General features: G+C 43.1%; 1 protein-coding gene across 5 annotated transcripts in view; it reads right to left on the bottom strand.

The window, feature by feature from the left end:
- The window catches only part of MAP3K5 (mitogen-activated protein kinase kinase kinase 5), a 160,078-nt gene that overhangs the window by 78,191 nt on the left and 59,824 nt on the right, over positions 1–22,063 (bottom strand). For 4 of the 5 annotated variants that reach the window (XR_010599700.1, XM_042848192.2, XM_005280336.5 and 1 more), the window contains exons 3-5: positions 17,417–17,440; positions 1,255–1,448; positions 776–944 (exon numbers count right to left, since the gene is read on the bottom strand). Coding sequence is in view for 4 of the 5 variants with exons in the window: in XM_042848192.2 (XP_042704126.1) it covers positions 776–944; positions 1,255–1,448; positions 17,417–17,440 (387 nt within the window). In the remaining variant the exon portion in view is untranslated. The remainder of the gene's footprint in view (positions 1–775; positions 945–1,254; positions 1,449–17,416; positions 17,441–22,063) is intronic. The other variant, XM_024113118.3, reaches the window with a different exon arrangement.

Genomic DNA, 22,063 nt, shown 5'->3' on the forward strand with positions numbered 1-22,063 from the left:
TAAATTATGGATTTGGAATTTCATACAGAGAGATCTATTATGAATTCATAATAGGCTTTATGGATTTCAATTTCTTCAACCTCATGTTATGATTGGTGTCATACCCCACCTCTTATTATAAGGGGACATGGCACTTAATGTGAAAATCTGTAAAGTCATGTCTGCTGAACTACATAAATATGAATTCATATATTCTTCCATGGAACTGGAGCTTTTAGCATTTATGTCCCACTGCTGTGAAATTGGCTTCAGAGGGTGAATCTATATTATCTTTCACATTAAGACAGACATATTATGCGGTTAATTGTGCTTGAATTATAAAGTACCCTCGGGCTCTTAGTGAAGGTTACTGTATAATTGAATGTAATTATTATTTGTCCCTCAATCTTTAAAAAAAGTCTTAATACCCCAGAGGCTCATGAACTTAAGAGATAGTATCACTTCATCTACAGATATACATTTAAAAACCATCATTAACCTATGATCAAGCATATAATTAACTGTAAAGAAGCAACATATATAACACAACAAGCAGTCTGTTATTAACCTCTGCCAAGTGAGTAGATGCACACACTATAACTGCAAAATAAAGCAACAAAGCATCAGTCAAAAAAATGTTTCATTAATTTTAATAGCGTCTATAATGCATGTAACAAAAGCACTGTTTTGTTAATGAACCAGTTGCTTACCACACTCTGTAAAAACACCATATCTTTTACATTGCAGAAGAAGAAGAATTGAAACAACGTATTATTTCTGAACAGCAAGGTCATACCTGAATGTCTCTGTAGGACAGCAGCAAATTTATTATGATGTCCGCAGACAAGAGTTCAATATTATCCACTCGCTGTCGTATCCTTGCCAGCTCTGCAGCTAGCTCTTTGCCTGTGTACAGGTTGCGGGCCTTCCTGATATCATTAAGAATGGACTCCCGGAAATATTGGCTACAATTAAACACATTGTTTTAGACATTTGGGGCAAGGGCCGTCTTATGTTATGCGTTTGTGCAGTACCTTAGTACAGTGGGGCTCTAGCTTATAATTCAATATGAATAAATAAAATACATATTTTTTTAAAATAGTTAAAATAATAGTTTTAGAATACTTTTAAAAATAGTTACTTTCATTCCATTCAAATTATTCCATGGAAAATGCTATAGAATTTTAATATCTCCCTGAGGAAACCTACCACCAATATCGAAATCATCCGTAAAAATGTGTGTGTTTCATGGGAGGAGATGAGAGGAGATCTTACCTTGAACTGGCCTGTGCCACCTTCAAGAGTTGAATGAAGCGATCCACCAAAGGTAAACATATTGGCCCAAGGAGCAATTCAAAACTGGGCTGCATTAGCTCCGTTAATCCCTTCATAAAACTGCTATCACAGCAGTACACTTTGTTATGTGGGGTTATCATATATGGAACAAATATGTAGTTACCAGTGCACATCTGTGAAAACACGATGCAATAGTTAAGACAGTTATTTCTATATTTATAGGCCTCAAGTTAGAAATAGTTAATCGCAAAGAGTGAAATCCTGGCCTTATTGAAGTCAATGGGAATTCTGCCATTGACTTCAACTGGGTCAATATTCTCCTAAATGGTTTAGGATTATGCAATTTAATTTTCAAATGGAAGATGAGACCACCTGAAATATATTCTTTTTGATTTCTGAATTGTTTTCATAAAATGGGTCCTTTTAAGGGCTTCACTCTCACCTTACAATAGTCAGCATATTAACTTATCAGAAAGATTCTTCTAACTACTTTAGTAGTCTGACAGCGTGCCCCATGCATCCCAGACCATCAGCTTAATTCTAAAGTGGAGAGCGAGGTGGATTGTTTTCAAAATGACTTATATTGAAAAGGCAGCAGTATAACCCTCTGAGGACTTGGTACACCATTTAAGTCAGCCCCATAGATGTTACAAGCCAGGAACATTGTAAGCCATTTGCATTATCTTGAGATAATTATGTGAAGATAACCCTCCTATGGACTGGAAAATTACTAAAATGGTTTAGCACACTAAGCTTTTGACATCAAGAATTAAAATTTCCTTCTGTGTTGCATATTGTATCTACATATATCAATGGATGAAAGCTATTTTTTAATCAGGCTCATCTAAATTTGCCTTCCAAGTTGAGAAGGAGGCTCCTTATAGTAATACTAGTATGCAGAATATGTACTGTATGCCAGGGGTTCTCAACCTTTTTCTTTCTAGGTTCCCCTCAACATGCTATAAAACCTCCAGGACCCAGTGGGGGTGATTGGGGCGGGGGACTCAGAGATCTGGGCCGGGGGGGACCCTTAGGTATAAGCATAATTTGACCTCTATTTTGGGGGGGCAAGAGCTGGTGGGGCTCTGGCCCAGATATCACACGGCAGGCCCCAGGGAGGGAGCACAACCTCCACCCCCTGACTCACCTCAGCAGGCCACCCAGCCTGTCTGGGTTGTGGGGGATGGCAGGCACAACCAAAAATTATAACTCAAAGGTGGGGAGCTCAGCTCAAAACGTTGGAAAACCACTCAGGGTGCAGGGAGGGGGGTATCTAGGGGCTGTGTGTGAGCAGCAGGGGGGTAGCTCAGGGTGCAGGGAGGGGGTAGCTAGGGGCTGTGTGTGGGCAGTGGGTAGCTCAGGTTGCAGAGAGGGGGTAGCGAGGGGCTGTGTGCTGGGAGGGGTGTAGCTCAGGTTGCAGGGCGGGGGTAGTTAGGGGCAGTGTGTGGGCCGGGAGGTAGCCCAGAGTGCAGGGAGAGGGGTAGGGTAGGGGCTGTGTGCTGGGAGGGCTCCCACCGCAGTGTCTGCTCCCCGAGGGCTCTGCCGGCCCCGGAACTGGGTCCCCACACCCTGGCAGCTCTTACTGGCTGCATGAGCAGTCAATGGGGGGAGCTGGAAGCTGAGGAGCAGCCACAACCCCTGGCACCAGCAGCAGTTGGGGGAATGACACGGCTGCCCACCCCATGGCACCACCAGCCAGAGGAGCAGCTGCCGCACACTGCTTGGCTCCGGCTTCCCACCTATGACCTGGCCAGAGTACAGGGCCGAAGGAGGAGGTGGGAGGTGGAGCTGCCCCCCGGGACTGCCCCTCCCTGGGTAAGGCACTGCAGTTTGGGGGACCAACACCCTTGTGCCCCCCCCAACTCTGCCATGGTCTCAAGGCTTCTGCCCATGCGATCGCCGGGGCTCGGGGCTTCAGATCGGGGTGGGGGGCCCCTGGGCACCTGGCTTCAGCCCCGTGTCGCTCCCAACTTCAGCCCCCGGGGAGGGGGGCACCAGGGCTTGGGGAACCTGAGGGGTTTCAGACACAGGGCCTATGGCCCCCCTGAAAGGGCTCACAGACCCCGCAGGGAGCTGCAGACCCCCCAGTTGAGAACTACTGCTGTATGCCACATGCACCAAAGAAACGTGTGCACAGATAAGCATGTTGAATGTCTGCATTTCTGAAAGACCACCCAGGGACTCCAATGGGACCAGGATTTTACTCCAAGTTTGTATTCCTTTAACTAGTGAATTGGACATCAAAGCAGCAGGGCCACCTTTACGAAGTAAACTGCATGGGTTCCTGCAATTTTGTGCCACAAACACTTTCCAAGGTTTAGTGGCTCACAGGCCAGCCTGCTCTCCTTCTTCAGCAGTGGAAGGAAAGGAGATGTCAGATCACATATGCCCTCTCTGGTAAAATGGGCCCCATGCTGTAGAAGAATGACAAAAGCTCAATTTTCTTGGGTTCATAGATTCCAAGCCCAGAAGAGACCACTGTGATCATCTAGTCTGACCTCCTGTAGAACACAGGCCATGGAACTTCCTCAAAATCATGCCTACAGCAGATCTTTTAGAAAATATCCCATCTTGATTTAAAAATTGCCAGTGATAGAGAATCCACTATGACCCTTGGTACGTTCTTCCAGTGGTAAACTATTCTCTGTTAAAAATTTACACCTTATTTCCAATCTCAATTTTTTAGCTTCAACTTCTAGTCACTGGATCGTGTCATACCTTTCTCTGCTAGATTGAAGACCCTGTTATCAAATATTTGTTCCCCAAGTACTTACAGACTGCAGTCAATGCACCCCTTAACCTTCTCTTTGTTGAGCTAAAAGGATTGAGTAATCCTTGAGTAATAGTATATCACTATAAGGCATGTTTTGTAATACTTAAATGCTTCTAGTTGCTCTTCTCTGAACCCTCTCCAATTTATCAACATTCTTCTTGAACTGGGGACACCAGAACTGGACACAATATTCCAGCAATGATCACACGAGTGACCAACACAGAGGTAAAAGAACCTCTCTACTCCTACTCAAGATTCCCCTGTTTATGCATCCAAGGATTGCATTAGCCCTTTTGGCCACAGTGTCGCACTGGGAGCAGATGTTCAGCAGATTATCCTGGGAAGCAGTGACTCTGAAAAAGACATGTTTCTGAACATTAAATTGCTGGTTTTATCTGTATAAATCTGTGCTGTGTGTACATAAACTCTGGTTTGTAAACACAGTTTAGGAAACTATGTTTGAAAATTTAGCCCATTATATTGAGAAATGGCATGAGGCAGATGGTACGATGGTGGATTCTAGAAAACCCTAAGAGAGAGACTGACCAACTAGGTTGGGCTGCTGAAAAAGTATCCAATACCTTACTAGACATTATTATTAGTACTAAGTATTTTCCAGGTGGGGTCCCACTGTGTGAGGCACTGCACAAACACAGTCTGAGGGTATGTCTTCACTACTCGCCGGATCGGCGGGTAGTAATTGATCTATCGGGGATCAATATATCACGTCTCGTTAAGACGCGATATATCGATCCCCGAATGCTCTCCCCGTCGACTCCAGAACTCCACTGGAGCGAGCGACGGTAGCGCAGTCGACGGGGGAGCCACGGCCGTCGATCCCGCGCCGTGTGGACCCCCAGGTAATTGCTGAAGTTGCATATCTTAGATCGATTCCTCCCCCCCCCAGTGTAGACCAGCCCTGAGACAGGCCTTACCCCAAGCACTTTACAATCTAAATAGACCAGAGAGACAAAAGAGGGGAGGGGAAACAGACATACACAGGTGAGTTCGGTGCTGAACCTGGACTACTCCCAGACCAGTAAGCTAACAACCAGACCACACTGCTTTCTAGGATTATTATCTCTATTCAACAAAGAATGAAGGTACAGAGCGCTAAAGTGATTTGCCCAAGGTCACACAAGAAGTCAGTTGCAGAAGCTCTCCCGAATTACAAGCCAATATCTGAACCACATGACCATTCTTACTCTCAACATCCAGCACTGTTCCTTCTGAAAAACAAAATTTAGCAAATAGATTTTTTTCTACTTTTTTGCCGTTCATTTACAATCTTAAACTAAGTGACCTTCTAGGCAGTCTGGAAATATTTAACTTTTCGTCTCAGACTTGCTAAGTACACCTCTACCCCGATATAATGCGACCCAAGATAACACAAATTCGGATATAACGTGGTAAAGCAGCGCTCCGGGGGGGAAGGTGGAGTGGGACTGCGCACTCCAGCAGATCAAAGCAAGTTCAATATAACGCGGTTTCACCTATAACGTGGTAAGATTTTTTGGCTCCCGAGGACAGCGTTATCTCGAGGTAGAGGTGTACAAAGTTTAAATTCACTTAGAGGGAAAAATCACACCCAATTCAGATAGCTTGTGCAAGGCCCCTGGCTCCACTTCTGACCCTAACTGAGAGCCTGAGAGGGGTTCTGTGATGTGTAGGGGTCAGGGTGGATAAAAATCAATGATTTTTAAATCGGTTTTTATTTAAATTGGATTTTTTTGATAAAATGCTTTTTGAGGAAACTGTATCTAAAGATAGTTTTAATTAAGATATCTTTGAGCTATAATGTATCTCATCATGGAATAGGGATAATAAATTCTAATTCTATAGTATGAGACAATATATTCATGTAATGGTAATATTTAAGAAAAGCTTTGTAAATGAGTTCAAATAGTTCATGGATTATGGACCCAATCTTATGGAATTCCACAGGCTTCTATATAGATTATTTTAGGTTAATCTTTCTATCTATCCAATGGGATTCAGTGCTCAGTCTAGAAGATACCATCAGAGATAGTTTTGCAGTTCTCAGACTGTGGATTTATATCTCCAGAGGTAACATTTTTGTTAACAGCAAAAATGTTTTTAAATAAATACATAATATATAGAAGTGACAAGTAATAGACCTCAACTCTATTGTCCCTCTGCAAATTTGTGTACACAGAGTCAATTCCTTACCTCTCTCTAAAAGTGCAAAGTTTCAAAAAGTTCAGTGAATAGAAGATTGTTGGGGGCGGAATAGATCTGGACAAGGAGAAGAAGTCTGGAGATAAATGTGAGAAGCGAGGGAAATATGCTTGTTTTGTTAAAACATTATATGTTTGCTGTTGAAGAAAAAAAATCCAGAATACTTAACGTTGTTGCTTTAGTTAAATAAAACAATTTAAATGTCTGTCTGGTGTTGTTCTCCTCCTAATACAGCATGGCAAGAAAATCCTCCTAATATTAATGATTAACCTGTTGAATTGGAGATAGTTCGCCTCCCAATGACTTCATAAATATCTGCTTCAATTACCTTTGGTAAATAAAATAACCAAACAATCATTCATTTTCCGATATAGCTGTAAAACTAATCTGAAAAGTTTTCAAAATAAATCACTGTTTAAAAATGTATAGTGTGTACCTTCTAAAAATGAAACCTACATCTATCTCCGAGTTGTGAAGAATATGTATTAAGGTTATAACAACCAACAAGAATGCACTTGTATGTAGAAAACCATGATTAAATTGAGTCTTCCTGACTAGTGATTTAAATCATGATTTAATCAAATCCACTCTGGTAGGGGTTTACACGGGATGAATCTAGAAACCTCCATACAACTACAAACCCCCGAGCTGAATACTTAGGTCACGATCCTGCATTTCACTGTGCATGGGCACAGCAGGGCAGTGGTGCACCCATGAACAATGAATTGCAGGACCAGGGCCTTACAATATTTAATCAGCAGCGGTGGCGAGCAAAGTTTTGCAACCTAGGGGTGATGGGTCATTATTGGGGGTGGCTGCTGCTGCTACTGCCTCCTCCTTGCCCCATCGAGAGGGCACCGACCACCCACAGCAGCACCTTCTGCACCCGGAACCACAACCCTAATCCCAGGCCAGTGCAGAAGGGAGGCTCAAGGGTAAAGGGAGAGGGGGAGGGGTGTACCAGATAGTTAGCCTGCCCTGCACTCACCCAGCAGCATGGGGTTAGCCCTGCACTCACCCATGGGTTAGCTCCCCACTCTGGCCATTGCTGCTTGGCACACAGGGTCACAGCGCCACTCAGGTTGGCCCGGCTGCCCCTCTGTCATGATGGAGTGGTGGCCAGGCCAAATTTGAGTGAGTGTCATTGTGACATGTGATCCCTTGCACCATGTTGCAGTGCCCTGAGCAGGAAGTCACACTGATCCCTGCGTGACAGGAGCCTCTGTTGTCAGGTGACAAGACATCACATACACACCTAAAGGCCACGGGGGCGGGAGGGGGGTCACTGTCTTGTTCTCCATATTAGCTCCAAGGAGGAGCAGCCAAGGAGTACAACAAGCGGAAGTCGAAATGGCTTTTATTCACCAGAGAGCTACAATCGCACTCAGCGACTGCAGTGCAGACATACCCATAATGCTAATGGACGTACCCTCTTGGAAAGGTGGGGTGCTTTAGCCCAACAGCCATATTCACAAATGAAGAGAGGAAAAGAGGTTAGCCAGGCATAACGGTTAACCTTTCCCCTCCCTCTGCTCCAGTTATGGGAGAAGGAAAGGCAGCAACTGGCCTATGGCCAACACAGGAAGTGAAGGTACATCCTACTTCTAATTAACTGTCTTTTCTTAGGAAGAGTGTTGAGGAGACAAAACTAGGAGAAAGGCTTATGTGGCTGGCAATTTATTCTTAGGGTATTTTACTTCCTGATGTTTATTCAGAGAATTAACCAAAAAGGATTAAATAAAAATAAAACTGTGACTAGCTTGAGGGGAAGGTTCTAAGACCTCTGGGACATTGTCAAGCAGAGTTTTTAAATAAAAAACAACACTGGAAAAGGATGTTTTTCAGCTTTTGAAACCCACAAGACTCAAAAGCTCATTCTGGTATGATTCTTGGATCACCTCCAGAAATAGCGTACTAACCCCTTCATAACCTTACAAACAGGAAAGCTGCTCTTTCTTTAGTGTATCTGAGTGCATTTCATTCATTTTTGATCAACAGTACTTGAGAACCCAATCCTGAATTTACTTTTTTGCATGAATATAATTTTGAATGGAATAATAAAGCAAGCAAACTTGTAGTCACACACATTTTTACTGTTAAAAACAAAACAAACAACAATTGTTCAACTTGCACTACCTGAAATGAAATATAAATTTACTTTCTGGCCCTCAAGAAAGAAGCAAGCAAAGAATACAGAAAATTGTTAGACCTGAAGAAGAGCTCTGTGTAAGCTCAAAAGCTTCTCTCTATCACCAACAGAAGTTGGTCCAATAAAAGATATTGCCTTGTCACCCGCCTTGTCACTACTGACATGAATACAACACAAGGCCCAGTTCTCAATTACACAAGTGCCCTTTCTTTGCCACTCTGGCATTGTAAAGGAGCCGTTAAAATGGGCAGAAATGGCACCCCGACAATACAATTGGACAAAAATTCCATTTTCCAATCAGACACACAAAGTGGGTGAGGTAAAATCTTTTATTAGACCAGCTTCTGTTGGTGAGAGAGACAAGCTTGTGAACTTACAGGGGCTCTTCTTCTGGGAAGCTTTCCAATCAGCTCTATTTAGAATCCCATCATTACTGAAGTCAGTGGGACTACACACATACAAAGATATGCACATGCATAAATGCTTTGCTGGACTGGGGCCAAAATTTTCAACACTTTGCAGAATCAGGCCTCTTATTAAGAGATTATCCATATTGCTGTAAAACAGGGTGTATTTCATCAAACCAGTCAGACTAATTAGAAAATGGAAGCACTAGGAGGAGTCAGTAACGTGTGAGCAAATGTTTATTGCCTAGTGACTAAACAAGTGATTCATTCAAGTGTTTTAAGTGATGTCTTTTTATAATATCCTTTCACAGCTCACTGCCTACTACTGCACAACCTTCAAGGCTTATTCTCGGAGCATTTTTCAGATTAAATCTAGTACCTAGAACTATGAAAACTATCAGAAGACTTTGTGTTGCTCACAGCTAGAAGTGTCTGTATCCAACACTCCTTTTTGTCTTGCTTTTTCATCCCTTTAAAAAAAAAAAAAAAAAGCCCCTACTCTGTTTCTTTAAGATACAATAGAAGTTCCTGGTATTCACTTTAATTACATTCTGAACATTAGAAGGAGGAAAGAAAATCTACATTCCTTTCATTATTCACATCACGTATAAAGCCTCTTTATCCTCCACACAGGTTGTTCCTGCATAGAGGGAATGGAAACTCGGTACAATCTGATTCAGAGATCATGTCTTCTTATGTGATTGAAAGCACATCACACAATGTGGGCACTACCATGTTCTAAATAAAGAAATAAATAGTTTATTTGGCATGCTGTGTGTCAATGTAGGAACTGACATCCTAGGGAAGGGGGTAGGGGTTCCTCCCAACAAACCCACAAATTTAGGAGGATTCACCCCAGGCAAGAGGCAACCTCAACCACAGTCTCCCAACCTCTTGGGTCCCTGACAGCATACCTTCTATAGGGATCTCCTAACTATCAGCTATCTCCAGGATCTCGCTGGAGGAAAGGGGGAATCTGCACAGGAGGAGGAGTCTTCATTAACTTGCAATGCTTTGCCTTATGGGCTGAGAGAAGCTGCTAGTGCACAGCCAACCAGCACAGCCAGAACCCCCCAAATTTAGCTCTTTATTTTCATCTGAGGGAAAAGTTGCCAACAGTCTTGGTAATAGGAACTACTCTCCCTATGGGTTCACTCACATTATGATTCACTTCAGCTTTCTGCAATCCTCCTGCTGGCTCTCTTGAGGCATATCTATGATTATTTCAGTGTTTCTGATGTAAATTTGTCAAAGACGGCAGCTCTCTGACTACACATGGTGCCGTGTGTAACAGATGGCATAACCCTAAAACAAGTTATTAAACCTGTTTTCCCAGAGAATTTTCAGTAATCAAATTATATTACCATGTGTTGATGTTACAATGAATACAAATACACAGTATGGGCGTTTCTACTCCCACTGAAGCGAATGGGAGCTTTGCTATTGACATAAAAGGGGACAGAATTGGACCCAAGACTTAAAGTCAATTAAAGAGCAGGGCACATTAAAGATATCAGGAATGACCTATAAATCATGTCCCACTTTCATTCGGTGTTCAGATTTAAAGGTACATTCTCACCTTGTATCACACATGAAATTATTACTGTGCATTTCATATGTGGAATAAGGGAAGAATAAGGCCCTTAGTCTTTATAAAGCCTTGGTGTGCCACAAGTCCATATAGGAGGACTCAGTATCTGATTTTTCATGGTCTCCACTCCAGATTTCCTCATAAAAGAGTCCTTGATTCTTCCAAGGAGAACCCAGGTAACAAATAAATCAGTCAATGAACTCAAAATATCAAAGAGAGTCAGCAAGGTTTACTGATCTAAATTCACTTTACTGAACAATCAAAAATATCCTACTGTATTTACACAAGGTTACATCTTTCCCTTCCTTCCCTTACCCTCCCCTTCACACACCCCATCTCTCTTATTATATAAATAAATTTCAAAAATAAACAGAGCGGGTCGCACTACCTATTATTTAAGTTACCCAACCCTTCCTGTCACAATATCCTGTTTTAAGGTGCTTATAACGTTGCCAATCTTCAGCCATTTGTGATGAAATTGTGCAGCCTGGGTGGGATCTAGCCGAGGCTGATATATATTATATTTTGAAAACCTCAGCTAATAATTGAGCTGTCCCCCAAGGATAAGGCAAAGCTGCTGTTTTGAAGTGTTAATGTTCTGGTGCCCCCATGCCTTGGAGCAGGGGCTTGAAATTTGGTAGGGAGCGGGGCCCTTTCATTGGGGATGTGTCTGTTGCTGTTCCCACGGGGGAAAAAACACCCAAATTTGGCCAAATTATAAGCCTTTGAAAAATCGCAATTCACTCATGCTCAGGAAAGACTTCTTAGAAGATTCCATCCTCACTGAGCAGGACTGAGCCTCTCACAGCTCCTAGCACTGAGCAGACTGCATGCACCATCCCCACAGAGCAACTGAACATGCTCCCTCCAAGTTCAGTTACCTGCACAGTGTGGACCTGCTCTGGGAACAAATCAGGGTTATGTAGTGAAGGAGACTGTTGTCTTTAGGACTCCTGCTTCATTTGTTGCAGAAGATTGAAGGTGTTTAGAGAATGAGATGAGGATTGCAGGAAGGGAAAGGGCAGTCTTATGAGTAAGGCAGCTGAATGCCACCCGGGCGGGGAACTGGATTCTACCCCTGATTCTGTCATAGAGTTCCAATGTGATGCTAAGCAAGTCACTTAAACCAAACTTTCCACAGATGGTCACTAATTTCGTGTGCCTCAGTCTCTGGATGCCTGATTTGAGACCCTGGGGTTTGATGTGCAGAGAGCTGACCACTCACAGCTCCAATTGAAATCAACAGGAGCTGTGCTTTGAATATGTAAAGTGCTAACTACTCTGAAGAATCAGGTCCTACGTGTCTCAAATTGGGCACTCAAAATCAGCAGATACTTTTGACCTTAATCTTTGTGGCTCAGCTCCCCATTTGTAACAAGGGATAACAGCACCCCCACATCTCACAGGTTTCTGAATCACTCACATACTGAAGTGATAAGCACCACAGAAAAGCCTATGAGGAAATTAATGACTCTGTTGTAAGAGCAGAATTAGAGCAGTGTGCAGTAAATTCATTGAACAATGAGGAGAAAAGATATTGAACATTGCTCATTAAGTGAGCACTGAGGTTATAGCATTTTATATACCACCAGACTTGCTACCACTGACCACCTGCTCACCTCACCTAGCACAATGGGGCCTCAATATATTGATCATGGCCTATGGCACTACAGTAGTATGTCTATTATAAATAAGATAATGATAATAATACCGTGGTTGTCATTAAAAATGCAATAAATTATCCATGGTTAGCACTGTGTGGTATCTGCAATACCACATTAACATTCCTTTGCTTAGATACTTCAGCATCAAACCACCCGCCCCACAGGAAAACCTGTGGCAGGGAACTGTAATGGAGGATGACTTTGTGAGCTAACTCTCATAGGCTTCCCTCCCAGATCATTCTGTCAGACATAGGATGCAGAGCTGGTGGAAACTGCCCATGCCTTGTTCCAACCACTTTTTGGCCTGCCACAGCCCAGACCAGCTCAGAGAAGGCAATACAGTGGGATCAGCATGCCCTGCCTGCATGCTGTACTGAGAGCCACCAGGCCAGAGCAGGCAGCCAGGTCAGCTCCACAGGACTGGAGCTGCTGTGGATGAGAGTGGGGCAGGCTCGATAACTTTAAATGGTGCACCATCACCCCTGGTTTCAGAGGATTATAAAAGTTCCCCCTTCCACTGTGTGGAAGACACCATGGGGGCAGCCCCCAAACCCAAACCCATTCTACGGTCAGGTTCACCACCTGGAGGCCCCACACCTCCTCAGCAACAATGAGTCTCTGGCATGCCCCGCGCCATATCCCTCACACCAGGGCTCCATTGGAGGAGCACTGCCAGGGCTTCCTAAGCAATCCCTCAGGACATGCCTCAAACGGAGGCTCTGCCGTCACGGAGAGGAGCGGTGGAAAAATATTACAGTCACAAACTATATAACATTTCCACTCATAGCTCCCAGGGGCCAGTGGGAAAAAATGTACATCCCTTCTGGCCCACCCCGGCCTCCCTATTCCCTAACCCTCTCCCATGTGGATACCCTGAACCTGCCTTTTATAGGGTCCAATGGAAGGGAGTAACACTGCCGCAGAGGTGGTTAACTCTCCTTTTGTGTCGAAGGTTGTTCTCCTCTTCATCCTGCACTGATCTTAGAGGTGATCGGTCTAACAATTATTTTCTATTTTCATATACCTATGGAAACTGCTGAGATTATTTATTGCTTCAATATAGTGTAAGGAGGGGGCTTAAAACCTATGGGATGCTCAATGATTCTTTTCTTTATCAAGGAGCTACTTCATGAGTTTTGGTAATATTGGTAATTCTGGTAATATTTTTAGAAATACTGTACAATTACGTAAACATTTACATAGCTTAAGCTCTGTTTGACTCAAAACATCCACATCACAGCAACTTTTCACATATTCCAATTAGAACTGAAATAAAAGTCACTCATATTGCCATTAACCTGAACTGCAGCTATTTGTCCCAATAAGTAAAATGTAAGCCATAGAGGACTGGATTAAATAGAAATTGACCAGCTAGCACAAGCAAAGTGCAGCCTTTATGCCAACATTTTTTAAAAAACAGCATCCCTTTTCATACGAATTTTTAGAATGGCTCCGCTGGCTGCTTTTTTGACCTCAAAAACGCTGCTTAAATGCATAAACATCAAAATAGCTCTCTTCTATCAAACCACCTTTGTTCCTAAAGTTATTGCAATATACAGAATAAATACTTTTGTTGTTTTCAAACTTTATCCACTGGATTACTATAAAATCACATTGTAACAGGAAATGACCATTTGCTGTTATCTTCCCCTACTCTGCCCACAAAAACTTTGCTGTCGTTTAACCTACCGGTATAACATTGGCTATTACTCTGAAGGAGAAAATCCTGTTGCAACAAAAACCAAAACAGCTGGCAATGAATTTTTGTAGGAAGACAAAGTTCAAAAGAAACAAACACCAATTACTTATGACACACACATACACACACCTATTTTGCAACTCATTTAACCCCTTGGTGACAAGGTATCCTGTTGTTCCATTGCTGGAAACATATGTATGTTACATAAAACACCACGCACTAGCGTTTCAGGGAATGGAAACATTTTTTCAGATAACTATTCATATGTTTCAGTTCAATGCCTAATAGAGGATCCTTTATATAATTACAACTTACAAGATCACTGCCCTGTTCCATTCATTGCCTCTGAAGCATCTGGCATTGGCCACTGTAGGAAGGATACCGGGCTAGATGGACCATTGGTCTGACCCAGTATGGCTGTTCTTATGTTCACTGATTTATCTTTCTCCAATTTATTTTTTAGTCCAATCTTAAAGCACTGTACAAACAGTGACTTAAACAGACCTCATAGACCCTATCGGACAAGAATTATACCCACTTTATAGCTAGGGAAACGGAGGCACAAATAAATTAAGGGGAAGATTTTCAAAGACACAGTGTTTAACTCCACTGACAGTAAACAGAAGCTGGGCACTTAACTGCTCTTTGGAAATCCCTCTCCAAGTGACTTGTCGAGGTCACATACTAAATCATTGGAGGGGTTGTGAAGAGAACCCAGATCTACTGACACTCTCCCCTGTTCTAAGCACTAGGGTTGGCTTCCTCACAAAAAAGAGGTTTCTAAGCACACCCAGGTAACATCAATAATCCTCCAAGGGCACATTTTATATAGAATTTATAGAAACTGGGTTTTTTTAAAGCCAGATGACAAGTCCACCATTCTCCCTTCCAATTTAGATGTAAAATAGAACATCTCTTAATCAGAGTAGTAATGTCAAGTTACCAACCTTTTTACTGAGTCTCAGCAACTGTCATATAAACATATTAACAGGCAATGTTTTCACATTAGTCTACTGTATGTGATACTGTCTGTTCATTTCCTGACAGCAGGGTTTCCTCCAGTTATTTGCCTTTTCATATCCAGGACAATCAGCCCTTTACCAAAATGTTTGCCTTTAAAAACATTCTTGCAACCTAATTCACAGCAGAAATGGCATTGCTCTCAAGCCTATCCTTATTTTTAGAGGCCTAAGTGATCATTTAGTCCATTTTTACCTCTGGAAGATGTGGGAGGATCTTTTAGTCGCAGTGATGTCATCAATTCTCAGAATGCCCGCACAAGCACTTTTACAAGAAGTTAAAAGGAAGAATTTTTACCTGTCATTCTTTTCAATTTCTTAACAGAAAATGATTAGAAAGTCTACTGCTACTTTAAGTTCAGTTTTAGGGCCAAATTCTGCACTGATTTCTCTGAGTCCTCTTCGAAACCATGCCAATTGTCTTAGATAACTTTTTAGGTAGCTAAATAAATTTATCTCAGTGTTTGCAGTAGTCAGGAAAATACAAGGGAAGATTGCAGCTACTGAATTTATCTATCATCTGAGGTAAAATTGGCAAATTCCTAAGATTAAACACTATACGCCTTAATCAGGAAAGCCCACTCAAGTAAACAGGATGGAATGGGTGTAAATGAAGAGAGCTTTGGACAATATTTCTGTGTCAACACGGTTATAAAAATTAATGGCCTAAAACCTGGCTATCCTCTCAGGCTCCCAGGGCAGTATGTCTATAACATAAGGAAAGGAAGATTTACAGGGCAATTCCAGAAAATGAATGGATACTGAGCAGCATAAGTGTATAGAGCAGGGGTAGGCAACCTATGGCACGCATGCCAAAGGTGGCATGTGAGCTGATTTCCAATGGCACTCACACTACCCGGGTCCTGGCCACCGGTCCGGGGGGCTCTGCATTTTAATTTAATTTTAAATGAAGCTTTTTAAAACATTTTAAAAACCTTATTTACTTTACATACAACAATAGTTTAGTTATATATTATACACTTATAGAAAGATACCTTCTGAAAACGTTAAAATGTGTTACTGGCACGCGAAACCTTAAATTAGAGTGAATAAATGAAGACTCGGCACACCACTTCTGAAAGGTTGCCGACCCCTGGTATAGAGCTTCAATGGCTGGCAACCACAGAGCCAGAATATCAGATGAACAGCGCATCTCCAGCACTCTCAATTCCTAGTCATTTCAATGGAAGTCAAAGGAAATCCATACCACAGGCCCTCATTTTGTAAGAAAACCTTCTGCAGCCTCCTCATCTTGTTTCTAGAACAATCTCACCAGATTTCCTTTCCCCATTCAGGGAACTGATACTGCGCCCAAATACCCAGAAGAAAAACACAGTTCATTAAGCAAAATTTCCTGTCTGATTTACCCCTTTCACTGACAGTTCTCCGCTGTTACTTATCATCCATTTACATTCCAGTGATCAGGGCCGGCTCCAGGGTTTTGGCCGCCCCAAGCAGCCAAACGAAAAAAAAAAAAAAAAAGCCGCGATCGCGATCTGCGGCGGCAATTCGGCGGGAGGTCCTTCGCTCCGAGCAGGAGTGAGGGACCGTCCGCCGAATTGCCGCCAAACAACTGGACGTGCCGCCCCTCTCTGAAGTGGCTGCCCCAAGCACCTGTTTGGTAAGCTGGTGTCTGGAGCCAGCCCTGCCAGTGATGACAATGAAATGCAAGGATGCATTGGAAACATTCAGCAGTAAATCAAGCTGTTAATGAAATTTAAACATACTGCATAATGAATTTAGTATTGTAAAATTAGCATACGATCATTTTATCTTGTTGCCCATACTAACTGTTGTCCACCTACCACATGTATTATTCACCTGCCAATGCCACCTGGCAAGTAAGTCTGCTCAAAGCTTTGTACTGAGTAACATTAGTTTGATCAGACCTCGTCAACCCATGCCTGTTAGGTCTGTGCTGATGTATGCACAGCAGCAGAGGACAATCTTTTACTCTGCAGCAGCAGATCCAGATCAACTGCTATTGCAGGGAGCCAGCAAGAGCCAACAGTCAGTGCAAGATGCTCTGTAATTGTATCATATCTTTCCTGTGAAAAGAGGGAGTGGAAGTCCCAGTCTCCGCACAGGAATATGCAGAGCAAGTGGATGGGAGTTGGGTGAGTTTGAGTATGCATACATGTATGAGAGAGAGAGAGGGACACACACACACACACACACACCTGATGCTTGCGGTACCGTGTACATACTGCATACAGTTTTTACAAGCAGGAGGACAACACTGCATGTGTTTAAACCAGTTGTGGGGAAGAAAACTAGAAGATAGGAAGAAGAAATTAGGGGGAAAAGACAGAGAAGAGAGAACAAAAACATGGTGGCAAAGAAAAGGGGTGTGTGTGAAAGAAAAATAGGAGAGACGGACAGGAAAACACTACTGAAGGGTAGAGAAAAGGTAAGGGGGTGAGCATGCTACCTAGCAACAGGTTTATGAAATGATGTATACAGTTTGCTGCTGGGAGTGCAAACATTCGGAACTGTAGTTCAACAGAGATGTGAAATAACTATAATGGGAAACACAGTAGGATAATATTAAATGATCCAGGCAGGAAACGGGACAGTATAAATAATATTAAGTGGGACAGAAATCCAAATTTAATTAATTTAAGAAAACCTCCTACTTACATTATTCTTCTGGCAAATAATTTCCTGTAAAAATAAAAATGAGTATTAAAAACAGAACTTGAACAACCTTTAGAAGATGTATGTGTTTAATACTGTTGGGCACCGATAAACATTTACAGAAGACCTGGAGGGTAGGTGTTATATTTTCATTCTGTCAAATTGCTGTAAATAATAAGCATCAGCTCTGCAGAGACATTAAGTATTTAGATCAGACGTGGGCAAACTACGGCCCGCGGGCCACATCCAGCCCGTGGGACCATCCTGCCCAGCCTCTGAGCTCCCAGCCGGGGAGCCTAGTTCCCGGCCCCTCCCCCGCAGCCATGCCACCACGCGGGCCGCGCTCTGGCCCACCGCTCCCGCTGGGCAGCATGGAGCACAGCTGGCTCTGGCCGGGTGTCGCGGCTGCGAGCTCCTGCTGATGGTAAGGGGGCTGGGAGTCCTGGGGGGCAGTCAGGGAGGAAGGGGCAGTTGGATGGGGCGGAGGTTCTGGGGGGGGCGGGGATGTGGATAGGGGTCGGGAGGGCAGTCAGGGGACAGGGAGCAGGAGGGTTGGATAAGGGGGTGGGATCCCGGGGGGCAGTTAGGGGCAGGGGGTCCCAGGAGGGGGTGGTCAGGGGACGAGGAGCAGAGGGCATTTGGATAGGGGGTGGGAGTCCTGTGGGGCCTGTCAGGGGGCGGGGGTGTGGATGGAGTTGGGGCAGTCAGGGGACAGGGAGCAGGGGGTTGGATAGGGGGTGGGGTCTCGGGGGGGGGGTGGTCAGGGGACAAGGATCAGGGGGGTTGGAGGTTCTGAGGGGGGCAGTCAGGGGGCAGGAAGTGGGAGGGGGCAGGGGCCAGGCTGTTTGGGGAGGCACAGCCTTCCCTACCTGGCCCTCCATACAGTTGTGCAACCCCGATGTGGCCCTTGGGCCAAAAAGTTTGCCAACCCCTGATTTAGATATTAACAGATCACTGGAACTGTGGATTTAGCTTACATTTTCTTCATCAAAGTGCACACTAGTCGTCCTTGTCCCTGCCCTAAGGATGAATGCCATGCTAATTTGTGAAACATTTATACTCAACAGGTATCATTTCTACACCGTCTGTAAAAGAGACTGTAAAACTAGCGTAAATGGTAGTTTAAATATTTTTACAATATTCCCAAACTGCACTAGTAGCATGAATAACTAAGAGCCAGTCCGACCACTTACTACTTGAGTGGTTTGAAATTTAATTTGTACTAATATGTCTCAGGCAAGGGGTGTGTGAAAAATTCCCAGGGTAAAATTGACGTTTTATAGTATTTTTAAAATATTGATCCTGGAGCAGACATGGTTTTGACACGGTAACCCACTATGGTTACATATTCAAGGCTTCTTCCTGCACACCCCATTGATAATCTGCTTGCAAAACCACGTTTGAACCCTGATCCTGCTTCCATAGGAATTTTGTTATCGATTCCAGAGGAAGCAGAATTAGCAAATGGCTATTCAGTGTAGCAGTCCACACATGCTTCACTGAGTAGCACTGAGCTTAAGCATTGGCCTGCTAAACCCAGGGTTGTGAGTTCAATCCTTGAGGGGGCCACTTAGGGGTCTGGGGCAAAACTCAGTACTTGGTCCTGCTAGTGAAGGCAGGGGGCTGGACTCGATGACCTTTCAAGGTCCCTTCCAGTTCTAGGAGATGGGATGGGATATCTCCACACTAAAAATGGAGGGGGTGTCAAACCAATGGTCTTTACTTCTCATGCTGCACATATTAAACAATTATACAGCAGCCATGTTTAGTGCTGTAGAGATTCGCCTCAGGCAGTTACTTCCAATGGGGTCTGAAGTCAGGGATGGACTGTACCTGCACATATAGTCCACTACTTTACAGCTGTCAACTTGTCAGTTTATCCCCACCTGCCCTACAGCAGGATTTTATTTACTGTTTTTTGTTGATGCTTGTTTGAGCTGCAAGTTGCAGGCTGCTTTCCCAACATCTGGGTAATTATTTTTAAAATGGTACTGAATTCCTTCTCCCATACCCAAAATTTAAATTTAAAAAAATCCCAAATTTAAAAATATGGGGAAAAAGAGGCAAGAAAACCATAATTACACAAAACCATGTGCTCATACATCACCGCTCTTCTAACAGCTGACTGGTGAAAATGCAAGGGGGGGGATGCATCTTATTGCATAGGAATCCCTCCGGAGCCACATACACACTTCCATAGCTGTTTTCCAGACCAGGAACTAAAGTAGCTAGGGAGGGGGGCTTTCCACTGTGAACAGGATTTCTCCTGCACACCACAGGAAGCCCTGCTTTTTGTTTTTAAAAATAAATAAATAAAAAGCAGTAACAAGTCCTATCTAGCCAACTTAAGAAACATAAGGGCTTGTCTACAGAATGCATTAGTCCACACCAAAGGGATGTAAATTATAGTGCGCACTAGTGTGTCACAGGCAAACTGACCCATGTGGACCCTGCTGGCATTCACTGAAATCTCACTAGTGCGTGTTAACATAGTACTGTTTGAAAAGGCCTTATAATAACATGCACTAGGGAGATTTAGTGCATGCCAGCAGGGATCACATGGGCCATTTAGTGTGCAACACACTAGTGTGCACTAGAATTTACACCCCACTGGTGTGGGCTAATGCACTATGTAGAGAAGCCCTAGCAGTACAAATAAACCTAGAGTAAATCATTAATCATTAAGTACTGTTATAGAACTTCAATAGGTTACCCAGTAGTGAAGCCAGGTTTGGAGCAGTGGTGGAGCTGGGGGGAGGGCAATGGGCCATTGGTGGTGGCACCTTCACTTATACTTATTGGCTTGAAATGCACCAAACATATACCTAAAGACTCCCATCATCATTAGTTCCGCCACTGAGGTTATCTATTAGCAGGAGGTTTTGTAACTGTGTAAGGGCCTAAACCAGAGCCTACTGAAGTCAATGCAAAGATTCGGAGAGAGGAACCATAACAGAATCTGATCTAAAATAGCTAAGAGATTTGTTGTACTCTTGCTAACTCCTATTAAGGGGAATCTTTCCATTAATTATAATGGGCTTTGGATCAGGCCCACTGAGGGAGGAATTTGGACACCTGTGGCCTAATCCTAGGCATGCTGAGCTCCTGCTGATTTTAATGAGTCCTGCACATGGAGAATTGTGGGATCAGGCCCTTAAAACTATGAAGGGTGGAGTTTTCAAAAGTGTCCAATTCCCACAGAGAGTCAATAGTTCGGCATCTGACACCTTGCAATACTTTTGAAATTCCCATCCTTATGATTACTTATGCAGTACAATGGACAATGAGGCCACAGTAAAAGGAGTAATAGAATTGAATTCAAATAGCTATTTTGTCATCAGATTTTTATTTTGAGGGCACAGACCAATACACTCTTGTGTTGGAAAGAGAAAGAAAGAAAGAAACGTACATGAAAGAGGCTGCTCCTAAGCAGAGCCTTCCTCAGCAGTGTACTCTGAAACTTGCATAGTAGACAAATATTTCTCACTATTTATAAACTGAGAATTATATTTTAATTTAAATAAAACTTGTAATTAAAATGGGTATTTATGAAACTTTCTGGTAGCCACAAAAATTGTCAGTAAGTGACAGGTTATAAACACTGACTTCTCATTGACTAAGTCATTTTCTGGGTAGTTTTAACAGTGATTTTGACAATCAGAAGAAAACTATGATCAAACAGAAAGTATACCAATAAGGTAGCTCTTATGTTTAATAATAAAGCAGGGTAGAAATTAGCTTAAAGAGGGATGTGCTGTCCAGTGGATTAACAGAAGAAGAAAGTTCAAAATGCTAGTTTTATTCATAAATCCAAGGGCATGTTGACACTGTCCCACAGTTCAAACAATGGTGATGTGAACAGCAGTGTGCACCAAAATGCTGCGCTGTAACTCTCCCCATAAGGGCACTGTGGGTACACACTTCAAGGTTCCTAGTTTGTATTAACACAGTCCTCTTTAATGAGAGCTAGGAATCTTTTAGTTCATGCCTGCAGTGTTCAGACAGGAAAGTTACAGCAGAGCACTTGGGTGTGCACTGCTATTCACACCCCTGTTGTCCAAACTGTGAGGCAGTTAGACATGACCTGTGTGAGAGGGTTGGGTAGCCTCGTCCAAGTTTACAGTGGAGTTCTGCACTGGCTGGATATGAGACATTGGTGTAGTTCCAGAACTCCGGTTGCAGTGAAGATTCAATAGAGGCAGTATTATTCCAACTATATCTTCTATACATATGCAGAAATCAACAGTGGCTAAGGAGCCAGCATAAATATATATTAACTAAATTCTAATGTAAGATTATTTCTGCAGAAGTTTTAATGGCATGATGTTCAAGCAGTATTCATCGTTCAAAAGCAACGCAGTGTGTTGAAGGGAGGAATAGTTTAGCATCACTGCTTTCGCCATGAAAGAAGTCAATGCAAATCGTCGTATGGTTCTATTTCTAGAGAAATTACTAGCACTACTCATGGTTTCATAATGTATAATATGTTAAATGAGACCTATTGAAACTCAAGAGCAATAAGGTGCTATACATATATTCACAACTACTGCAGTGACGATCCAACGAGCTGAAAACATGTTTTGGAGAGTGGGGCGGCAGAGAGTTCATTTCCTTTTATGTTAACTGGAGGAGCATATTTTCAACTAAAAC

The sequence above is a fragment of the Chrysemys picta genome, chromosome 3 (genome assembly GCF_011386835.1).
Source record: "Chrysemys picta bellii isolate R12L10 chromosome 3, ASM1138683v2, whole genome shotgun sequence".
Taxonomy (NCBI): Eukaryota; Metazoa; Chordata; order Testudines; family Emydidae; genus Chrysemys; species Chrysemys picta.